At 67.7% G+C, this 15,000-nt stretch overlaps 4 protein-coding genes across 4 annotated transcripts in view; 2 read left to right on the top strand and 2 right to left on the bottom strand.

The window, feature by feature from the left end:
* EMIHUDRAFT_57990 (hypothetical protein) overlaps positions 1-150 on the top strand; it is a gene marked incomplete at both ends in the record, with an annotated part of 1,820 nt that extends 1,670 nt beyond the window's left edge. The window contains one exon of the mRNA XM_005777582.1: positions 1-150. This exon is cut by the window's left edge and continues 5 nt beyond it. Within this exon, the coding sequence (XP_005777639.1) occupies positions 1-150 (150 nt within the window).
* Positions 151-834: 684 nt separating this feature from the next.
* EMIHUDRAFT_41711 (hypothetical protein) lies at positions 835-1,677 on the bottom strand (the record flags this gene model as incomplete). The annotated part of the gene is made up of 1 exon (XM_005777581.1): positions 835-1,677. A coding segment is annotated over one exon (843 nt), but the record flags the coding sequence as incomplete, so codon positions are not given.
* A 2,060-nt stretch (positions 1,678-3,737) lies between these two features.
* Positions 3,738-4,100, bottom strand: EMIHUDRAFT_206382 (hypothetical protein; the record flags this gene model as incomplete). Its single annotated transcript, XM_005777580.1, has 1 exon — positions 3,738-4,100. A coding segment is annotated over one exon (363 nt), but the record flags the coding sequence as incomplete, so codon positions are not given.
* Positions 4,101-12,793: 8,693 nt separating this feature from the next.
* The window catches only part of EMIHUDRAFT_64778 (acetyl-CoA synthetase), a gene marked incomplete at both ends in the record, with an annotated part of 9,897 nt that continues 7,690 nt past the window's right edge, over positions 12,794-15,000 (top strand). The window contains 3 exons of the mRNA XM_005777579.1: positions 12,794-13,187; positions 13,432-13,559; positions 13,873-13,987. Coding sequence (XP_005777636.1) covers positions 12,794-13,187; positions 13,432-13,559; positions 13,873-13,987 — 637 coding nt within the window. The remainder of the gene's footprint in view (positions 13,188-13,431; positions 13,560-13,872; positions 13,988-15,000) is intronic.

Here is a 15,000-nt window from a genome sequence, read left to right as displayed (position 1 = left end):
CTGACGGTGGTGCCGCTCTCGGCGTACTTCAACGCGCGCTCGTGCCTCAAGCTCAAGATCGCCGTGGCGAGGGGGAAGAAGCTGCAGGACAAGCGCGAGACCATCCGGCGCAGAGAGCAGGACCGCGAGGTCAGGCGGCAGATCAAGCAGGCGTTCTAGGAAGAGGTCACGGTGCTACGCTATTTTTGTGTCGCGAAAGGGGGACGTCGTACGGTGTACAACATCGTTGGTAGATTGTATACAACAGACGCACACATGACACAAGAGACCACCCTGGCCCAATCACAGCACGGAGAACATGCTCACGCGGGGCCGACCACACGAGCGACGCGCCAATGAGATTTCTATGTACAAGAACTATAGCAACTATAGGAACACGGATATTTCCAGGAAATTTCTGGATCTGAGAATTTACGAAAAAAATGGGGGGAGCTATTTTTTTCATCGGAACGTAAGGGTAAGGTGAGGTGAATTTCTCCACACACACGGCAGGTGTGGGGCAAGGGGAGCGACCCTCGCGACCTTGAGCAGATCCCCAAATTTTGACGCGGATCGTCGGGCCGAGGGGAGAGTCCGCGTTGTAGCCTCGCGTTTCGAACGTCATTAGACCCTCAGGATTTGCTATGCTGAAGAGGGCGGCGCGGCTTCCGGCGCGTCCGCGGCGACCAGCGCGGCCTCCGGCTCCGCCTCGGGCGGCGTCGTCGCCTCGGGCGTCGTCGGCGCGGCGCACGGCGTCGGCGCGGCGCACGGCGTCGGCGCGGCGCACGGCGTCGGCGCGGCGCACGGCGGCGTCGGCGCGGCGCACGGCGTCGGCGCGGCGCGCAGCTCGCACCCGAACTCCGCGTTCCACGCCTCGTAGCGCTGGAGATGCTCGGGCGCGATCGACGGCAGCGTCGTCGCCGCCGCGCGAATAAAGTCGTCGTGCGTGAGCTCGCCGTCGAGCGCGCCGCGCGCCTGCAGCGCGACGATGTCGTCGGGGCTCTTGCCCGCGATCGCCGCGCGCATCGTCATGAGCGCCGCGTCGCGGCAGACGAGCTGCACGTCGGCGCCCGAGTAGCCGTCCAGGTGCGCGGCGAGCGTAGCGAGCCGCACGTCAGCATGCAGCCGGAGGCCGGCGGTGTGGATGCGCAGCATCGCCTCGCGGCTGCGCGCGTCCGGTGGCGGTACGTAGATCCGCCGCTCGAGCCGCCGCCGCATCGCGTCGTCGAGGTCCCACGGCCGGTTGCTCGTCGCGAGCGTGAGCACGCGCGGCGCACCGCCGCCTCTTGTCGGCACGCCGTCCATCTGCGTGAGCAGTTCCGTCTTGAGCCGGCGCGACGCATCGTGCTCGCCCGCGCCGCCGCGCGTCGCGAGCAGCGCGTCGACCTCGTCGAAGAAGACGACGGCGGGCGCACGCGCGCGCGCGCAGCAGAAGAGCGCGCGCGCCACCTTCTCCGACTCGCCGACAAACTTGGAGAGCAGGCTCGCCGGGCTCACGCTGAAGAAGGCGGCGCGCGCCTGCGACGCGACCGCGCGCGCGAGCAGCGTCTTGCCCGTGCCCGGCGGCCCGAAGAGCAGCACGCCGCGCCACGGCGCACGCACGCCCGTGAAGAAGTCGGGGATGAGCATCGGCAGGATCGCCGCCTCGGTGAGTAGCTGCTTCGTCGGCTCGAGCCCGCCGACGTCATCCCAACGCACCGCCGCTGCGTCGTCGTCGGCGGCGTCGGTCTGCGGAGTCAAGAGCATCTCCGCCTCGACGAGTGACGCGAACGACGGGTCGACGCCGTCGGGCGCGGCGCGGCGCGATCGCGACGCCGCGCTCGCCGGGGGCTCGGCCATCGTTAGGCGCGCGAGAGCCGCGCGCTCGCCGCCGCGTTCGGCGCGCATCAACGGCGACGCTACGTCGCGCGCGTTGTCCTCGCCGTCGGCATGTTGCCGTCGCGCGCCGCCTCGCTTGGCAGGGGAGAAGGGAGGGATGGGAGGACGGCACGCCGCCACCACACAGGGATTTTAAGGAGAGGAGTGTGATGCGCTAGCCGTCGCCCACCCTAGGGAGTCTGCCTCTTCCTATCTCTTTTCGCAGTCTCTCGCCGATTCTCGCTGCAACCTTCATGCCACCTCGCGGCCGTCCCACTCTCGTCGTTCTCTCCCTTGTCACTTCCTCCTCTGTCGCGTCATTCTCTTCTGCCTCGTCCTGCGCCGCCGCCGCCTGCCGTTCCCTTGTTCTCTCGGCTTCTTTCGCCTTTCGGCGCAGCTCCGCCCTCCTTGCTGTAGGTAGGTAGGTAGGTAGAAAGGTGAAGAACAGCCAGGCTCGGACTGGACACCAACGCGGTATGGGTGGACGCGAGACAGATGATGACGACACGCACGAACGACACACAGACACAAACAAGCTCACAAGACACACAGCCAGCTGGCTGCCACACACCCTGAGTTGGCGTATACATAACTCAGGGCCACATTCTTCCTGTCGCCCCCCCCAGCACTCAAGGTGCCAAGAGAAACAAACAAGGGCACAACAAACAACAGACGACAGGAAGCAACGTGCGAGGCTAGAGCAGGCTTGCTCGTCCTCTAGCAATCTCCGCCGACCGCGAGGCCGAACTAGACCGTGTGTGGGGTCATGTGAGGTTCTCTGGTTGCTGTGAGAGGGGCTTGGAGTCGCAGAATTCTTCTCGAACGATCCCAGCCACAGCGTCGAAAGCCCAACGATGGCTTTCGCTGCCGAGCCGGCCATTGCTCGTGTGCTCGCCACTCTCGAGGCGCAGTGCGAGTCACTGCGTGAGCAGGTGGCGCGCCGCCCGGACCGCGCGAATCGCAATCTCCTTGAGCGCCTGCGTGAGCTCGAAGCGAGGATGGAAGAGGCGCGGCCCGCGGCAAACGCGGCGAGAGAGATCCAGGGTGCGGGTTTTGTGGTGATGCGGCGCGAAGTGCTCTGCCGCGGCAGCCAGTGGCGTGTGCCGGAGCGGCACATCTCGCCCATCATCGCCCACTCGACGGCGAGTGCCTGCGCCTCGTACGAGTGGGCGCCGTCGCAGGAGCTGCTGGTGTACAGCCCGATCCTTGCCAACGCATGGCCGGCCTCGCTTCGCGAGCCCGCCTCCAGCCTCGAGCCCGCCTCCGCCTACAACAGCAGCTCGGATGAGGACAGTGAGGAGCTCCCAAGAGGCCTGTCGGAGCTCCCGGCGCCGCACCGCAAACCCATGTGGAGCGGAGGGGCTGGACGGCGGGCGCGAGCGAGGCCAGAGTGGAAGCCGTGGGCGGCGGGCTTCCGAGCGCCGCCGCCGGCGCCGCGGGGCGACGGCGGGAGGCGGCTGCTCACGGCGCCGGACAGGCCGGCCGAGGTGCTCGAGGCTGAGAGGCCGGCGCACCTCGCCGGAAGCGAGGTGCGGCTGCTGCAGGCGGCTCCCCGCCTGACTCGGCGCAGCGCAGGGTGAGCCTCCGCTGAGACCGCCCCCTCTTGGTCCGTACGATTTCCGGTGCTGCCGCGAGCCGGCGCCTCGGCGTGTGTGTGTGTGTGTGTGTGTGTGTGTGTGTGTGTGTGCTGTGTGTGTGTGTGTCAACGAAGTTTGTCGGGTAGCAGGTCTCTCGTCGTTTGCGATGATTTTTCCATATTTCAACTTTCAAGAGGTCAGGTCCTTTCAATCAGGTCACCAACAACGAATTTGAGATTTGACTAGAGAGCAGTCAGCAGTGGCCAGTGAGCTCACTCTGAGCAGTGTGGGCTGTGGCACGTGGCAGTGCCCGTCACAAGCGTGTCAGGTGCGAGCGGCTTCTTGCCACTGTCGGATCATCCGGCGGAGTGTGTGGTTTGGGAAGAGCCGAGTGAATTCGAGCTCCTCGCCCGTAAGAGGGCTGGTCGACTTGGTCGCGAGCCAGCGCTCGATCGCCGAGCGCTCGTATGAGTGCCCATCCGCCGCCATCACCGGGTCGACCATCACCTCGGTTGTGATCGGGCAAATGAAGTCGTCCGGCGGCTCCTCCTCCTCCACCGAAGGCGGCCTCTCTGCAGCCAAAGAGGACGACACTTGCTCGTCGGGCGCCCGCCTCTCCTCCTCCAGCCTCGCGCTCTCCTCGAGCGCCGCCGCCAACTCCGCCTCCTCTCCAGCCGCCAGCGCTGCCTCATCGTCGGGCTCCCGCGACGGCCCAGCGCCGCCCCCGCCGCCCTTCCCCTTCTTCTTCTTCTTCCCCTTCTTGCTCTCCTTCGCGCGCTCCCCCGCCTCCTTCTCCTTCTCCTCCTCAGCCAGCAGCGCCTCGGCATGCCGCGCCGCAGCCGCCTCTGCCGCCGCTCTCTCCGCCTCCCTCGCCTCCGCCGCCTCCGCCTCCGCCGCCTCCCTCGCCGCCTTCTCAGCCGCCGCCTCCGCCGCCGCGAGGGCGCGCAAGCACTTGGTGTGGCCCTTCTCCTTGGCCCACCGAAGCGCCGTCTTGCCGTCAACATTGCGCGCCGCAGCATCTGCGCCCGCCTGGAGCAAGCGCCGCACGACGGCGGGGTGGTTGAAGAGGGCGGCGTACATCAGCGCGGTGTCGCCGTCGCTGTCCTGCAGGTTGACCTCAGCGCCGCGCCGTATCAGCAAATCGACTATCCGCTCGTGGCCTTGGTGGGCGGCGCGCATCAGCGCGGTCCAGCCTTCGCTGTCCTGCAGGTTGAGCTCCGCGCCGTGCTGCAGCAGCAAGTCGACCACCCGCTCGTGGCCGTGATGAGCGGCGCCCATCAGCGCGGTGCGGCCGTCGCTGTTCTGCAGGTTGACGTCAGCGCCGCGCTGCATCAGCAAGTCGACCACCCGCTCATGGCCGTATAAGGCGGTGCCCATCAGCGCGGTGTCGCCGTCGCTGTTCTGCAGGTTGACCTCTGCGCCGCGCTGCAGCAACAAGTCGACCAGCCGCTCGCGGCCTTCCTGGGCGGCGCCCATCAGCGCGGTGCCGCTGTGGCTGTTCTGCAGGTTGACCTCTGCGCCGTGCCGAAGCAGCAAGTTGACCACCCGCTCGCGGCCTTGGTTGGCGGCGATAATCAGGGCGGTGCCACCGCCGCTGTTCTGCTGGTTGATCTCCGCGCCGTGCCGCAGCAGCAGCTCGACCACTTGCTCGCTGCCTCCGCCAGCGGCGAACATCAGCGCGGTGTCGCCGTCGCTAGTCTGCAGGTTGATGTCAGCGCTGCGCCGCAGCAGCAGCTCGACCACCCGCTCGTGGCCGCTGCGGGCGGCAACCATCAGCAGCGTGAGGCCGCTCACGCCGCCTCTCTCGTACGTCGCGTCGGCCCGCCCGCTGCCGTCGAGCCACGCCAGCACCGCCTCCTCCTCGCCTCGCTCCGCCGCTACCACGACCGCATCAGGGGCTGCCACGACACCGCTCGACGCTCGCCCCGCCGCCGCCGCCGGAGATAGCGTCGTCGCGACCCTCGATCCAGCCGAGGAAGCGCCGCCGGAGGACGCGCCGCCTGCGCCTGCGCCGCCGGCTGCCGTCGCCGTGGGCCGTCCCGCCACCACCTCCTGAAAGTGCTTCTTGAAGGCCTCGACGCACTCGGCGTGGCCCTTCTCCTTGGCCAGCTGCAGCGCCGTCTTGCCGTTCGCAACGCGCGCCGCGGTGTCTGCGCCCGCCCGCAGCAAGCGCCGCACGACAGCGGTTTGGCCGAAGAGGGCGGCGTACATCAGCGCGGTGACGCCGTTGCTGTTCAGCAGGCTGATCTCCGCCCCGTGCCGAATCAGCAAGTCGACCACCCGCTCGTAGCCTTGGCCGGCGGCGAACATCAGCGCGGTGCCGCCGTCGCTAACCTGCTTGTTGACCTCAGCGCCGTGCCGCAGCAGTAGCTCGACCACCCGCTCATGGCCTTGGCCGGCGGCGAACATCAGCGCGGTCAAGCCGCCGCTGTTCTGCAGGTTGATCTCAGCGCCGTGCCGCAGCAGCAGCTCGACCACCCGCTCGTGGCCGTAGCGGGCGGCGTCCATCAGCAGCGTGATGCCGCTCACGCCGTCACTCTCGTACGTCGCGTTGACCCGCCCGCCGCCCTCAAGCCACGCCAGCACCGCCTCCTCCTCGCCACGCTCCGCTGCTGCGATGACCTCGTCGGGGGCTGCCGCGGCACCCCTCGACACCGCTGGCGGCAGATTACCTGGCCGCACCCGCACGCTCTCGCCGCCGCCCTCGAGCGCCACAGCGTACCGCCCGCCCTCGAAGCTCCGCGCCAGGCCCCGCTGCCCGTTCAGCTCGGGGCGGGCCGAGAGGCCGCCGAGCACGACGCGCTGCCCGAGCAGCGGCGCGTCGGCAGGCGACGTGCCAGCTGCTTCGTGCTGCATCCTCTCACAAGCGCAGTTCAAGTGAAGGGATCTCTCTCCTGCCCTCGTAGAACCTTCGTCTGCTGCATGAATGGGCAGGTGTGAACAACTCCTGGTGCCATGGTCCGAGCCTGACTGTTCTTCACCTTCCTACATACATACATACATGGTCCAGGTGATAGCCCTGGATGGGCAATGCATACGCCTAGTTGGACCTACCTCAGATCGCCCGACCGCGTCCCGGTGTGGTCGGATTTGAGAGAGAGAGAGAGGGGTTGTTGGTTTTGTTGCGGATTTGTGTGTGACGCCGCCGCACCGACCGCGCCGCGGCCGGGGGCCCTCCGGAGGGTGGACGCTGGACAGATGATGACGGCACGCACGAGCGACACACAGACACAAACAGGCTCACAAGACACACAGCCAGCTGGCTGCCACACACCCTGAGTAGGCGTACACATAACTCAAGGCCACATTCTTCCTGTCGCCCCCCCCAGCACTCCAAGGTGCCAAGAGAACAAACAAGGGCACAACAAACAACAGACCCGACAGGAAGTAACATGCGAGGCTAGAGCAGGCTTGCTCTACCTCCAGCAATCTCGCCTGCCGGCGAGGCACGGACGAGACCGTGTGTGGGGTCTAGTGAGGTGTCTATGGACGCCCTCCTCACAGGCTAGCTGCCTACTGCTAGCCCTATCTCGCACTCACGGGTGATGACAATTTTTTGTATGAGTGTATCTTGCGAGCAGAGGCGCGTGTGCTAAATCTAGGCCGCACGTCGTGGCACTATGACGGAGGTAGACGTGCGGCCTCAGCGCGCCCGCCGCAGGCTCGGCGGTGCGCGCGTGTTAGCGAGAAAGTTGCGGGTAGAGCCATGCCCGACTTTTCGAAGACGAGCCCCACGCCACGGATGCCAGCCGTGCCTTCGCGGGAGTCGTCTCTCGAGCCGCGTCCCGTCGGCACTGTCCCTGAGTGTGTCCCGCCTTGGCGGCACACACTCTCGACGAGGACAGTCCTGCCTACGGGAACGTGTCGCGCGCCGGCGACGGTTGCGGCGGGGTGTTTGCGCGTACGAAGCGACGATGGCACGACCACCGCCCTGCATCACAGACCGGGCAAGGAGGGGCCTTCTCGTGTTCCGCGGGGAACAGGAGGTCTCCCCCCCCTCCCCCGGCCTGAGCAGCTACGGGTGGAAGGCAGCCCCTTGAGTCGAGGGCAGCGCGACCTTTGCGCCGCATCAAAGACCAGAGGCCCCGTCAGTACAGATGGTCGCGCCGCCCCGCTCCACGCCGCCCGCCGCCGCCGCGCCGCCGCCCGATGATTATTAATTCATTATTAATTAATTAATAAGTAATTATACCACCCGCCGCCGCGCCGCCCCGCCCTGCGCCGCCCGCTGCCTCGCCGCGCCGCCGCCTCGCGCCGCCCGCCTCCGCGCCGCGCCGCCGGCCGATGATTCATAATTAATAATTATTACCCGATCCTTAATAATGTGTGTGTGTTTGTGTGTGTGTGTGTGTGTGTGTGTGTGTGTGTGTGTCTGTTTGCGCGATGGCAGGGAAGGGCAGGGCAGCCGCGAGCCGCAAGTGGCGTCGGCGACGCGGCGAGGACACGATGGTGACGCCCACAGCGCAGCGTGCGCGGCAGCAGCGCCGCCGGCGGCCCCACGCCGCATCAGCGGCGCTCTGAGTGAGTCAGGCTACGCTGCACAGCCTGGCTGCTGAGCACGCTCCCGACGAGCAGTGCGCCACACGGGCCCGCCGCAGGCGACGCGGGCGGCGAGCCGACGCGTGTCGTAGGCGTAGGCAGTGCTGGCGAAGCGAGGCGGTCGGCGCCGGCCCCTGGAGACGGTTGCAGCAGGAGAAGCGAGGTAGAAGACACTGTTGGAAGGGTGGGGAGCAGCCTGCCGTCGAGCGGCGCGCCGCGCAAGCCCGCTGCCGGCGACCCGATCGGAGAGCGCATAGTCACATGGTACAACTCAGCGCGCCGCGTCGCGCCCTAGACGGCCCGCCCTGGCCCTGCGGACCCTCCCACAGAGCTTGGCGAGGCTGTACAGAATGCCCAGAGCATATGAGCAGGCTGCCGTCGAGCGACGAGCCATGCTGGCTCGTCGCGGGCTGCGAGCTCGAAGACCCGCGCAGAGCGTCGCCGAGCCATGCGTGCCCGCCCGCTCGCCCGCGGCCGCGCGGCCGCAGGCGTAGAAGCCAACCATCCTGGCGTCTATGGCAAGCGCTCACATGCCGAAAGGCACCTCGCAGCGCGCGAGACGTGACCAAAGCGGCACGTCTCGGCGCCGCGAGAGCACCCGGTCGACGTCGGCACCAAGCGCGCGGCCGCCTGGCGCCTCCGAACCGACAGGGGCGCCGCGGCAGTAGAGAGCACTCCACCCGCCATACCGTTTTTCTGGCGGCGGCATGAGAGGCGCAGAGGTCGCCCATCGCGCTCCGGCCCGTCTACTCGCCCTCCCAAGCAGCTTCTGTATCATCTCCCGCTCCGTGCCACGATACGGCAACCCGTGCTTATCAACGGGCACCACGTTGGCCTCTGGCCTGGCTTCTCGTTGGGTTGACTCGGCCAGATAAAATACCGAGAGGCGTGGGAGTACCTCGCCAGTCGTAGACGACGCGTTCCTCTGCGTCTCGCTCTCTCTCTCCTCACTCCTCTGCGCGAACGAAAATCGTTAGAAGGCTGGCAAGCACGATTCAACAGAAAAGCACGATTCACTCAAACAAAAATTCGCACAGACCTTCCGTACCCTCGAGTCCGTAGAGCCGTACCACACGATTCAACAGAGCAGGTCTCTCGTTTTACGACGATTATTTCAATCAGGTCCTTTCTCAGGGTCCTTTCACCGACAACGATTTGAGATTTGACCAGAGAGCAGTGGCCAGTGAGCTCACTCTGAGCAGTGCCCGCCAGCGCCGCAGCGCCACAAGCGAGAAGCGTGTCAGGTGCGAGCGGCTTCTTGCCACTGTCGGATCATCCGGCGGTGTGTGTGATTTGGGATGAGCCGAGTGAATTCGAGCTCCTCGCCCGTAAGAGGGCTGGTCGACTTGGTCGCGAGCCAGCGCTCGATCGCCGAGCGCTCGTATGAGTGCCCATCCGCCGCCATCACCGGGTCGACCATCACCTCGGTTGTGATCGGGCAAATGAAGTCGTCCGGCGGCTCCTCCTCCTCCACCGAAGGCGGCCTCTCTGCAGCCAAAGAGGACGACACTTGCTCGTCGGGCGCCCGCCTCTCCTCCTCCAGCCTCGCGCTCTCCTCGAGCGCCGCCAACTCCGCCTCCTCTCCCGCCGCCAACGCTGCCTCATCGTCGGGCTCCCGCGACGGCCCAGCGCCGCCCCCGCCGCCGTTCCCCTTCTTCTTCTTCTTCTTCTTCCCCTTCTTGCTCTCCTTGGCGCGCTCCCCCTCCTTCTCCGCCTCCTCCTCCGCCAGCAGCGCCTCGGCATGCCGCGCCGCAGCCGCCTCTGCCGCCGCTCTCTCCGCCTCCCTCGCCTCCGCCGCCTCCGCCTCCGCCGCCTCCCTCGCCGCCTTCTCAGCCGCCGCCTCCGCCGCCGCATGCTCCTCGAGGGCACGCAAGCACTCGGCGTGGCCCTTCTCCTTGGCCGCCTGCAGCGCTGTCTTGCCGTCAACATTGCGCGCCGCAGCAGCTGCGCCCGCCCGCAGCAAGCGCCGCACGACGGCGGAGTGGCCTTCGTTGGCGGCGCGCATCAGCGCGGTGACGCCTTTCCTGCTCTGCAAGTTGACCTCCGCGCCGTGCCGAATCAGCAACTCGACCACCCGCTCGCGGCCGCTGCGGGCGGCGACCATCAGCAGCGTGATGCCACTCACCTCGCCTCTCTCGTACGTCGCGTCGGCCCGCCCGCCGCCCTCAAGCCACGCCAGCACCGCCTCCTCCTCGCCTCGCTCAGCCGCTGCCACGACCTCGTCGGGGGCTGCCAGGACAGAAGCGCCGCCGGAGGAAGCGCCGCCTGCGCCTCTGCCGCCGACTGCCCTCGCCGTGGGCCGTCCCGCCACGACCGACTCCTTGACGTGCTGCCTGAACGCCTCGACGCACTCGGCGTTGCCCTTCTCCTTGGCCAGCTGCAGCGCCGTCTTGCCGTTCGCACAGCGCGCCGTCGAATCTGCGCCCGCCCGCAGCAAGCGCCGCACGACGGCGGGGCGGTCGAAGACGGCGGCGTACATCAGCGCGGTGTCGCCCTTGCTGTTCAGCAGGTTGATCTCCGCGCCGCGCCGGAGCAGCAAGTCGACCACCCGCTCGTGGCCTTCCCGGGTGGCGAGCATCAGCGCGGTGACGCCGAATCTGTTCTGCTGGTTGATCTCAGCGCCGTGCTGCAGCAGCAACTCGACCATCCGCTCGTGGCCTTGGTCGGCGGCGAGCAGCAGCGCGGTGGAGCCGATGCTCCTCTGCAGGTCGATCTTCGCCCCGTGCCGGAGCAGCAGCTCGACCACCCGCTCGTGGCCGTTGTTGGCGGCGCCCATTAGCAGCGTGATGCCGCTCACGCCGTCTCTCTCGTACGTCGCGTCGGCCTGCCCGCCACTGTCAAGCCACGCCAGCACCGCCTCCTCCTCGCCTCGCTCAGCCGCCACGATGACCTCATCAAAGACTGGTACGCCACCCCTCGACACCGCCGGCGAGAGATTACCCGGCCGCACCCGCACGCTCTCGCCGCCTCCCTCGAGCGCCACAGCGTACCGCCCGCCCTCGAAGCTCTGCGCCAAGCCCCGCTGCCCGTTCAGCTCAGGGCGGGAAGAGAGCCCGCCGAGCACGACGCGCTGCCCGAGCAGCGGCGCGTCCACCGCTGCCGCTGCCGCGCCCGAGGGAGCGCCGCCCGCCCCTGCCCGGCCGTCTGCAGCCGCCGCCGCCTCAGCCAAGACCTTTACGCACTCGGCGTGGCCCTTCTCCTTGGCCAGCTGCAGCGCCGTCTTGCCGTCAAAGGTAGGCGTCGTGTCTGCGCCAGCCCGCAGCAAGCGCCGCACGACGGCGGGGTGGTCGAAGAAAGCGGCGTTCATCAGCGCGGTGACGCCGTCGCTGTTCTGCAGGTTGACCTCAGCGCCGTGCCGTATCAGCAAGTCGACCAACCGCTCGTGGCCGTTCTCAGCGGCGTGCATCAGCGCAATGCCACCGAAGTTGTTCTGCAGGTTGACCTCCGCGCCGTGCCGCAGCAGCAGCTCGACCACCCGCTCGTGGCCTTTGTGGGCGGCGCCCATCAGCGCGGTGAGGCCGCCACTGTTCTGCAGGTTGATCTCAGCGCCGTGCCGCAGCAGCAGCTCGACCACCCGCTCGTGGCCGTAGCGGGCGGCGCCCATCAGCAGCGTGATGCCGCTCACGCCGTCTCCTCTCTCGTACGTCGCGTTGACCCGCCCACCACTGTCGAGCCACGCCAGCACCGCCTCCTCCTCGCCACGCTCCGCCGCTACCACGATCGCATCGGGGGCTGCCACGCCACCGCTCGGCGCCCGTCCCGCCGCCGCCGCTGGAGATGGCGTCTTCGCGACTCTCGATCCAGCCGAGGAAGCGCCGCCGGAGGAAGCGCCGCCTGCGCCTCTGCCGCCGACTGCCGTCGCCGCGGGCCGTCCCGCTACCTCCTGAAAGTGCTTCTTGAAGGCCTCGACGCACTCGGCGCGGCTCTTCTCCTTGGCCAGCTGCGGCGCCGTGCTGCCGTTCGCAGTGCGCGCCGCCGCGTCTGCGCCCGCCCGCAGCAAGCGCCGCACGACAGCGGGGTGGCCGAAGAAAGCGGCGGTCATCAGCGCGGTGCCGCCTCTGCTGTCCTGCAGGTTGACCTCTGCGCCGTGCCGTATCAGCAAGTCGACCAGCCGCTCGTGGCCTTCCTGGGCGGCGAGGAACAGCGCGGTGCGGCCGTCGCTGCTCTGCTGGTTGGCCTTCGCCCCGTGCCGCAGCAGCAGCTCGACCACCCGCTCGTGGCCGTACACGGCGGCGCCCATCAGCAGCGTGGCGCCGCTCACGCCGCCTCTCTCGAACGTCACGTTGGCCCGCCCGCCGCCCTCAAGCCACGCCAGCACCGCCTCCTCCTCGCCTCGCTCAGCCGCTGCCACGACCTCGTCGGAGACTGCCACGCCACTGCTCGACACCGCTGGCGACAGATTACCCGGTCGCACCCGCACGCTCTCGCCGCCGCCCTCGAGCGCCACAGCGTACCGCCCGCCCTCGAAGCTCCGCGCCAGGCCCCGCTGCCCGTTCAGCTCGGGGCGGGAGGAGAGCCCGCCGAGCACGACTCGCTGGCCGAGCAGCGGCGCGTCGGCAGGCGACGCCAGCTGCCAAGTTTCGAAAAACTCGCCGGGGGGGGCGCGAGGTTCGTTTGAAGGTAAAATTCTTTTTTACTGATTCAAGACTTGTGAGTCAAACGCCAGGCTTTCCTTGTCCTCAGAAAATAAGAAAAAGGAACCACGTCCACGCCGCCGGGCCGCAGTGATTACACATGGCCACGATGGGTCCGCGCCGCTCCTTCGCCCGCCGGCCGCCGCCCCGACCAGCCCGCCCCTGTCACCGGCCCGCGCGTCCCGCCTCCTCGCAGAGACAGGCGGCAAGCAGGAGGAGATCTACTCCATCCCCGAGGCCGTCTCGTCCGGCTCGCACGTGCGCGGCATGCACAATTACCTCGCCACGTGGGAGCGGTCGGTGGACGAGAGCGACGCGTACTGGCTCGAGCAGGCAAAGTCGCGGCTCACGTGGACGGTGCCGCCGTCGCGGGCCTGCCGTGGTAACTTTGCGGAGGGCAACATGAGCTGGTTCGACGACGGGCTGCTCAACGTCTCTGTCAACTGCCTCGACCGGCACCCCGCGAACGCGACGGCGATCGTGTGGGAGGGCGACGAGGTGGGCGACTGCCGGCACATCACGTACGGCGAGGCTCTCGCCGACACCTGCCGCCTCGCCAACGCCCTCCGCTCGCTCGGCGTGCGCAAGGGCGACCGCGCGTGTAGAGAGGAGACCTTGGGGCGGGGGCACGCACGCGCAGCAGACCCGGGGGGGGCAGACTTCACACTCCATGTCGGGGAGACATGGGGAGATGTGGGGAGATGTGGGAGGACAGGACACTCCACGCCGGGGCACACACGACGGCAAGCGACCAGACCGTAGAGGCCGGCAAACGCCGGAAAGGCAGCCAGACAACGAAAGAGCGCGAGGGGTCGAGGGCTCGAGGGGCCGGCGCTGCTGCGTAGGCGACCGCGTGTGCGTCTACATGCCGATGGTGCCCGAGGCGGCCTACGCGATGCTGGCGTGCGCGCGTGTGGGCGCGATCCACTCCGTGGTCTTCGCGGGCTTCTCCGCCGAGGCGCTCTATCTGCCCGTCTCTCCCCAGACCTCGCTAAACCTCCCCATATCTCGCTAAACCTCCCCATACCTCGCTAAACCTCCCCATATCTCGCTAAACCTCCCCATATCTCGCTAAACCTCCCCATATCTCGCTAAACCTCCCCATATCTCGCTAAACCTCCCCATATCTCGCTAAACCTCCCCATATCTCGCGGGCTTCTCCGCCGAGGCGCTCCCCTCCCCTACCCCCACGGTACCGCAACCCTCCCGCAACCCTCCCCTACCCCCACGGTACCCGAACCCACCCTCCCCTACCCCCACGGTACCCGAACCCACCCTCGCCGAAGGCGCTGCGCGCGCGTATCGTCGACTCGAGCTGCTGCGTCGTCCTGACCGCTGACGAGGGCCTCCGGGCGCGCGCGCTGATCGAGCTCAAGGAGACGGCCCTCCGCTGTGAACAGCGTCTCTTCACACCTGCAGCCGTGAACAGGCGCGCGCGCTGATCGAGCTCAAGGAGACGGTCCTCCGCCGTGAACAGCGTCTCTTCACACCTGCAGCCGTGAACAGGCGCGCAAGCTGATCAAGCTCAAGGAGACGGCCCTCCGCCGTGAACAGCGTCTCTTCACACCTGCAGCCGTGAACAGGCGCGCAAGCTGATCAAGCTCAAGGAGACGGCCCTCCGCCGTGAACAGCGTCTCTTCACACCTGCAGCCGTGAACAGGCGCGCGCGCTGATCGAGCTCAAGGAGACGGTCCTCCGCCGTGAACAGCGTCTCTTCACACCTGCAGCCGTGAACAGGCGCGCAAGCTGATCAAGCTCAAGGAGACGGCCCTCCGCCGTGAACAGCGTCTCTTCACACCTGCAGCCGTGAACAGGCGCGCAAGCTGATCAAGCTCAAGGAGACGGCCCTCCGCTGTGAACAGCGTCTCTTCACACCTGCAGCCGTGAACAGGCGCGCAAGCTGATCAAGCTCAAGGAGACGGTCGACGCGGCGCTCGCGGCAGAGTGTAGCTGCGTGCGGGCCGTGCTCGTCCACAAGCGGACGGGCGCCCCCTCTCCGCCCTCTGCCCACCTCTGCCCACCTCTGCCCACCTCTGCCCACCTCTGCCCACCTCTGCCCACCTCTGCCCACCTCCGCCCACCTCTGCCCACCTCTGCCCACCTCTCCCCATCTCTCCCCCACCTCTCCCCATCTCTCCCCCATCTCTCCCCATCTCCCCCCCATCTCTCCCCATCTCTCCCCATCCCTCCCCCTCTCTCCCCATCTCCCCCCCTCTCTCCCCATCCCTCCCCATATCTCCCCATATCTCCCCCTAGGCGCCCCCGTCTCGATGCAGCCAGGCCGCGACCGCTGGATGCAAGAGGCCATGGCGCAGGAGAGGCCCTTCGCGGCGCCCGAGCCGATGGGCGCCGAGGCGCGGCCTAGTCGAGATCTAGCCGAGATCTAGCCGAGATCTAGCCGAGATCTAGCCGAG

The sequence above is a fragment of the Emiliania huxleyi genome (assembly GCF_000372725.1).
Source record: "Emiliania huxleyi CCMP1516 unplaced genomic scaffold EMIHUscaffold_26, whole genome shotgun sequence".
Classification (NCBI taxonomy): domain Eukaryota; phylum Haptophyta; order Isochrysidales; family Noelaerhabdaceae; genus Emiliania; species Emiliania huxleyi.
This window is presented reverse-complemented; position numbering and strand designations above follow the sequence as displayed.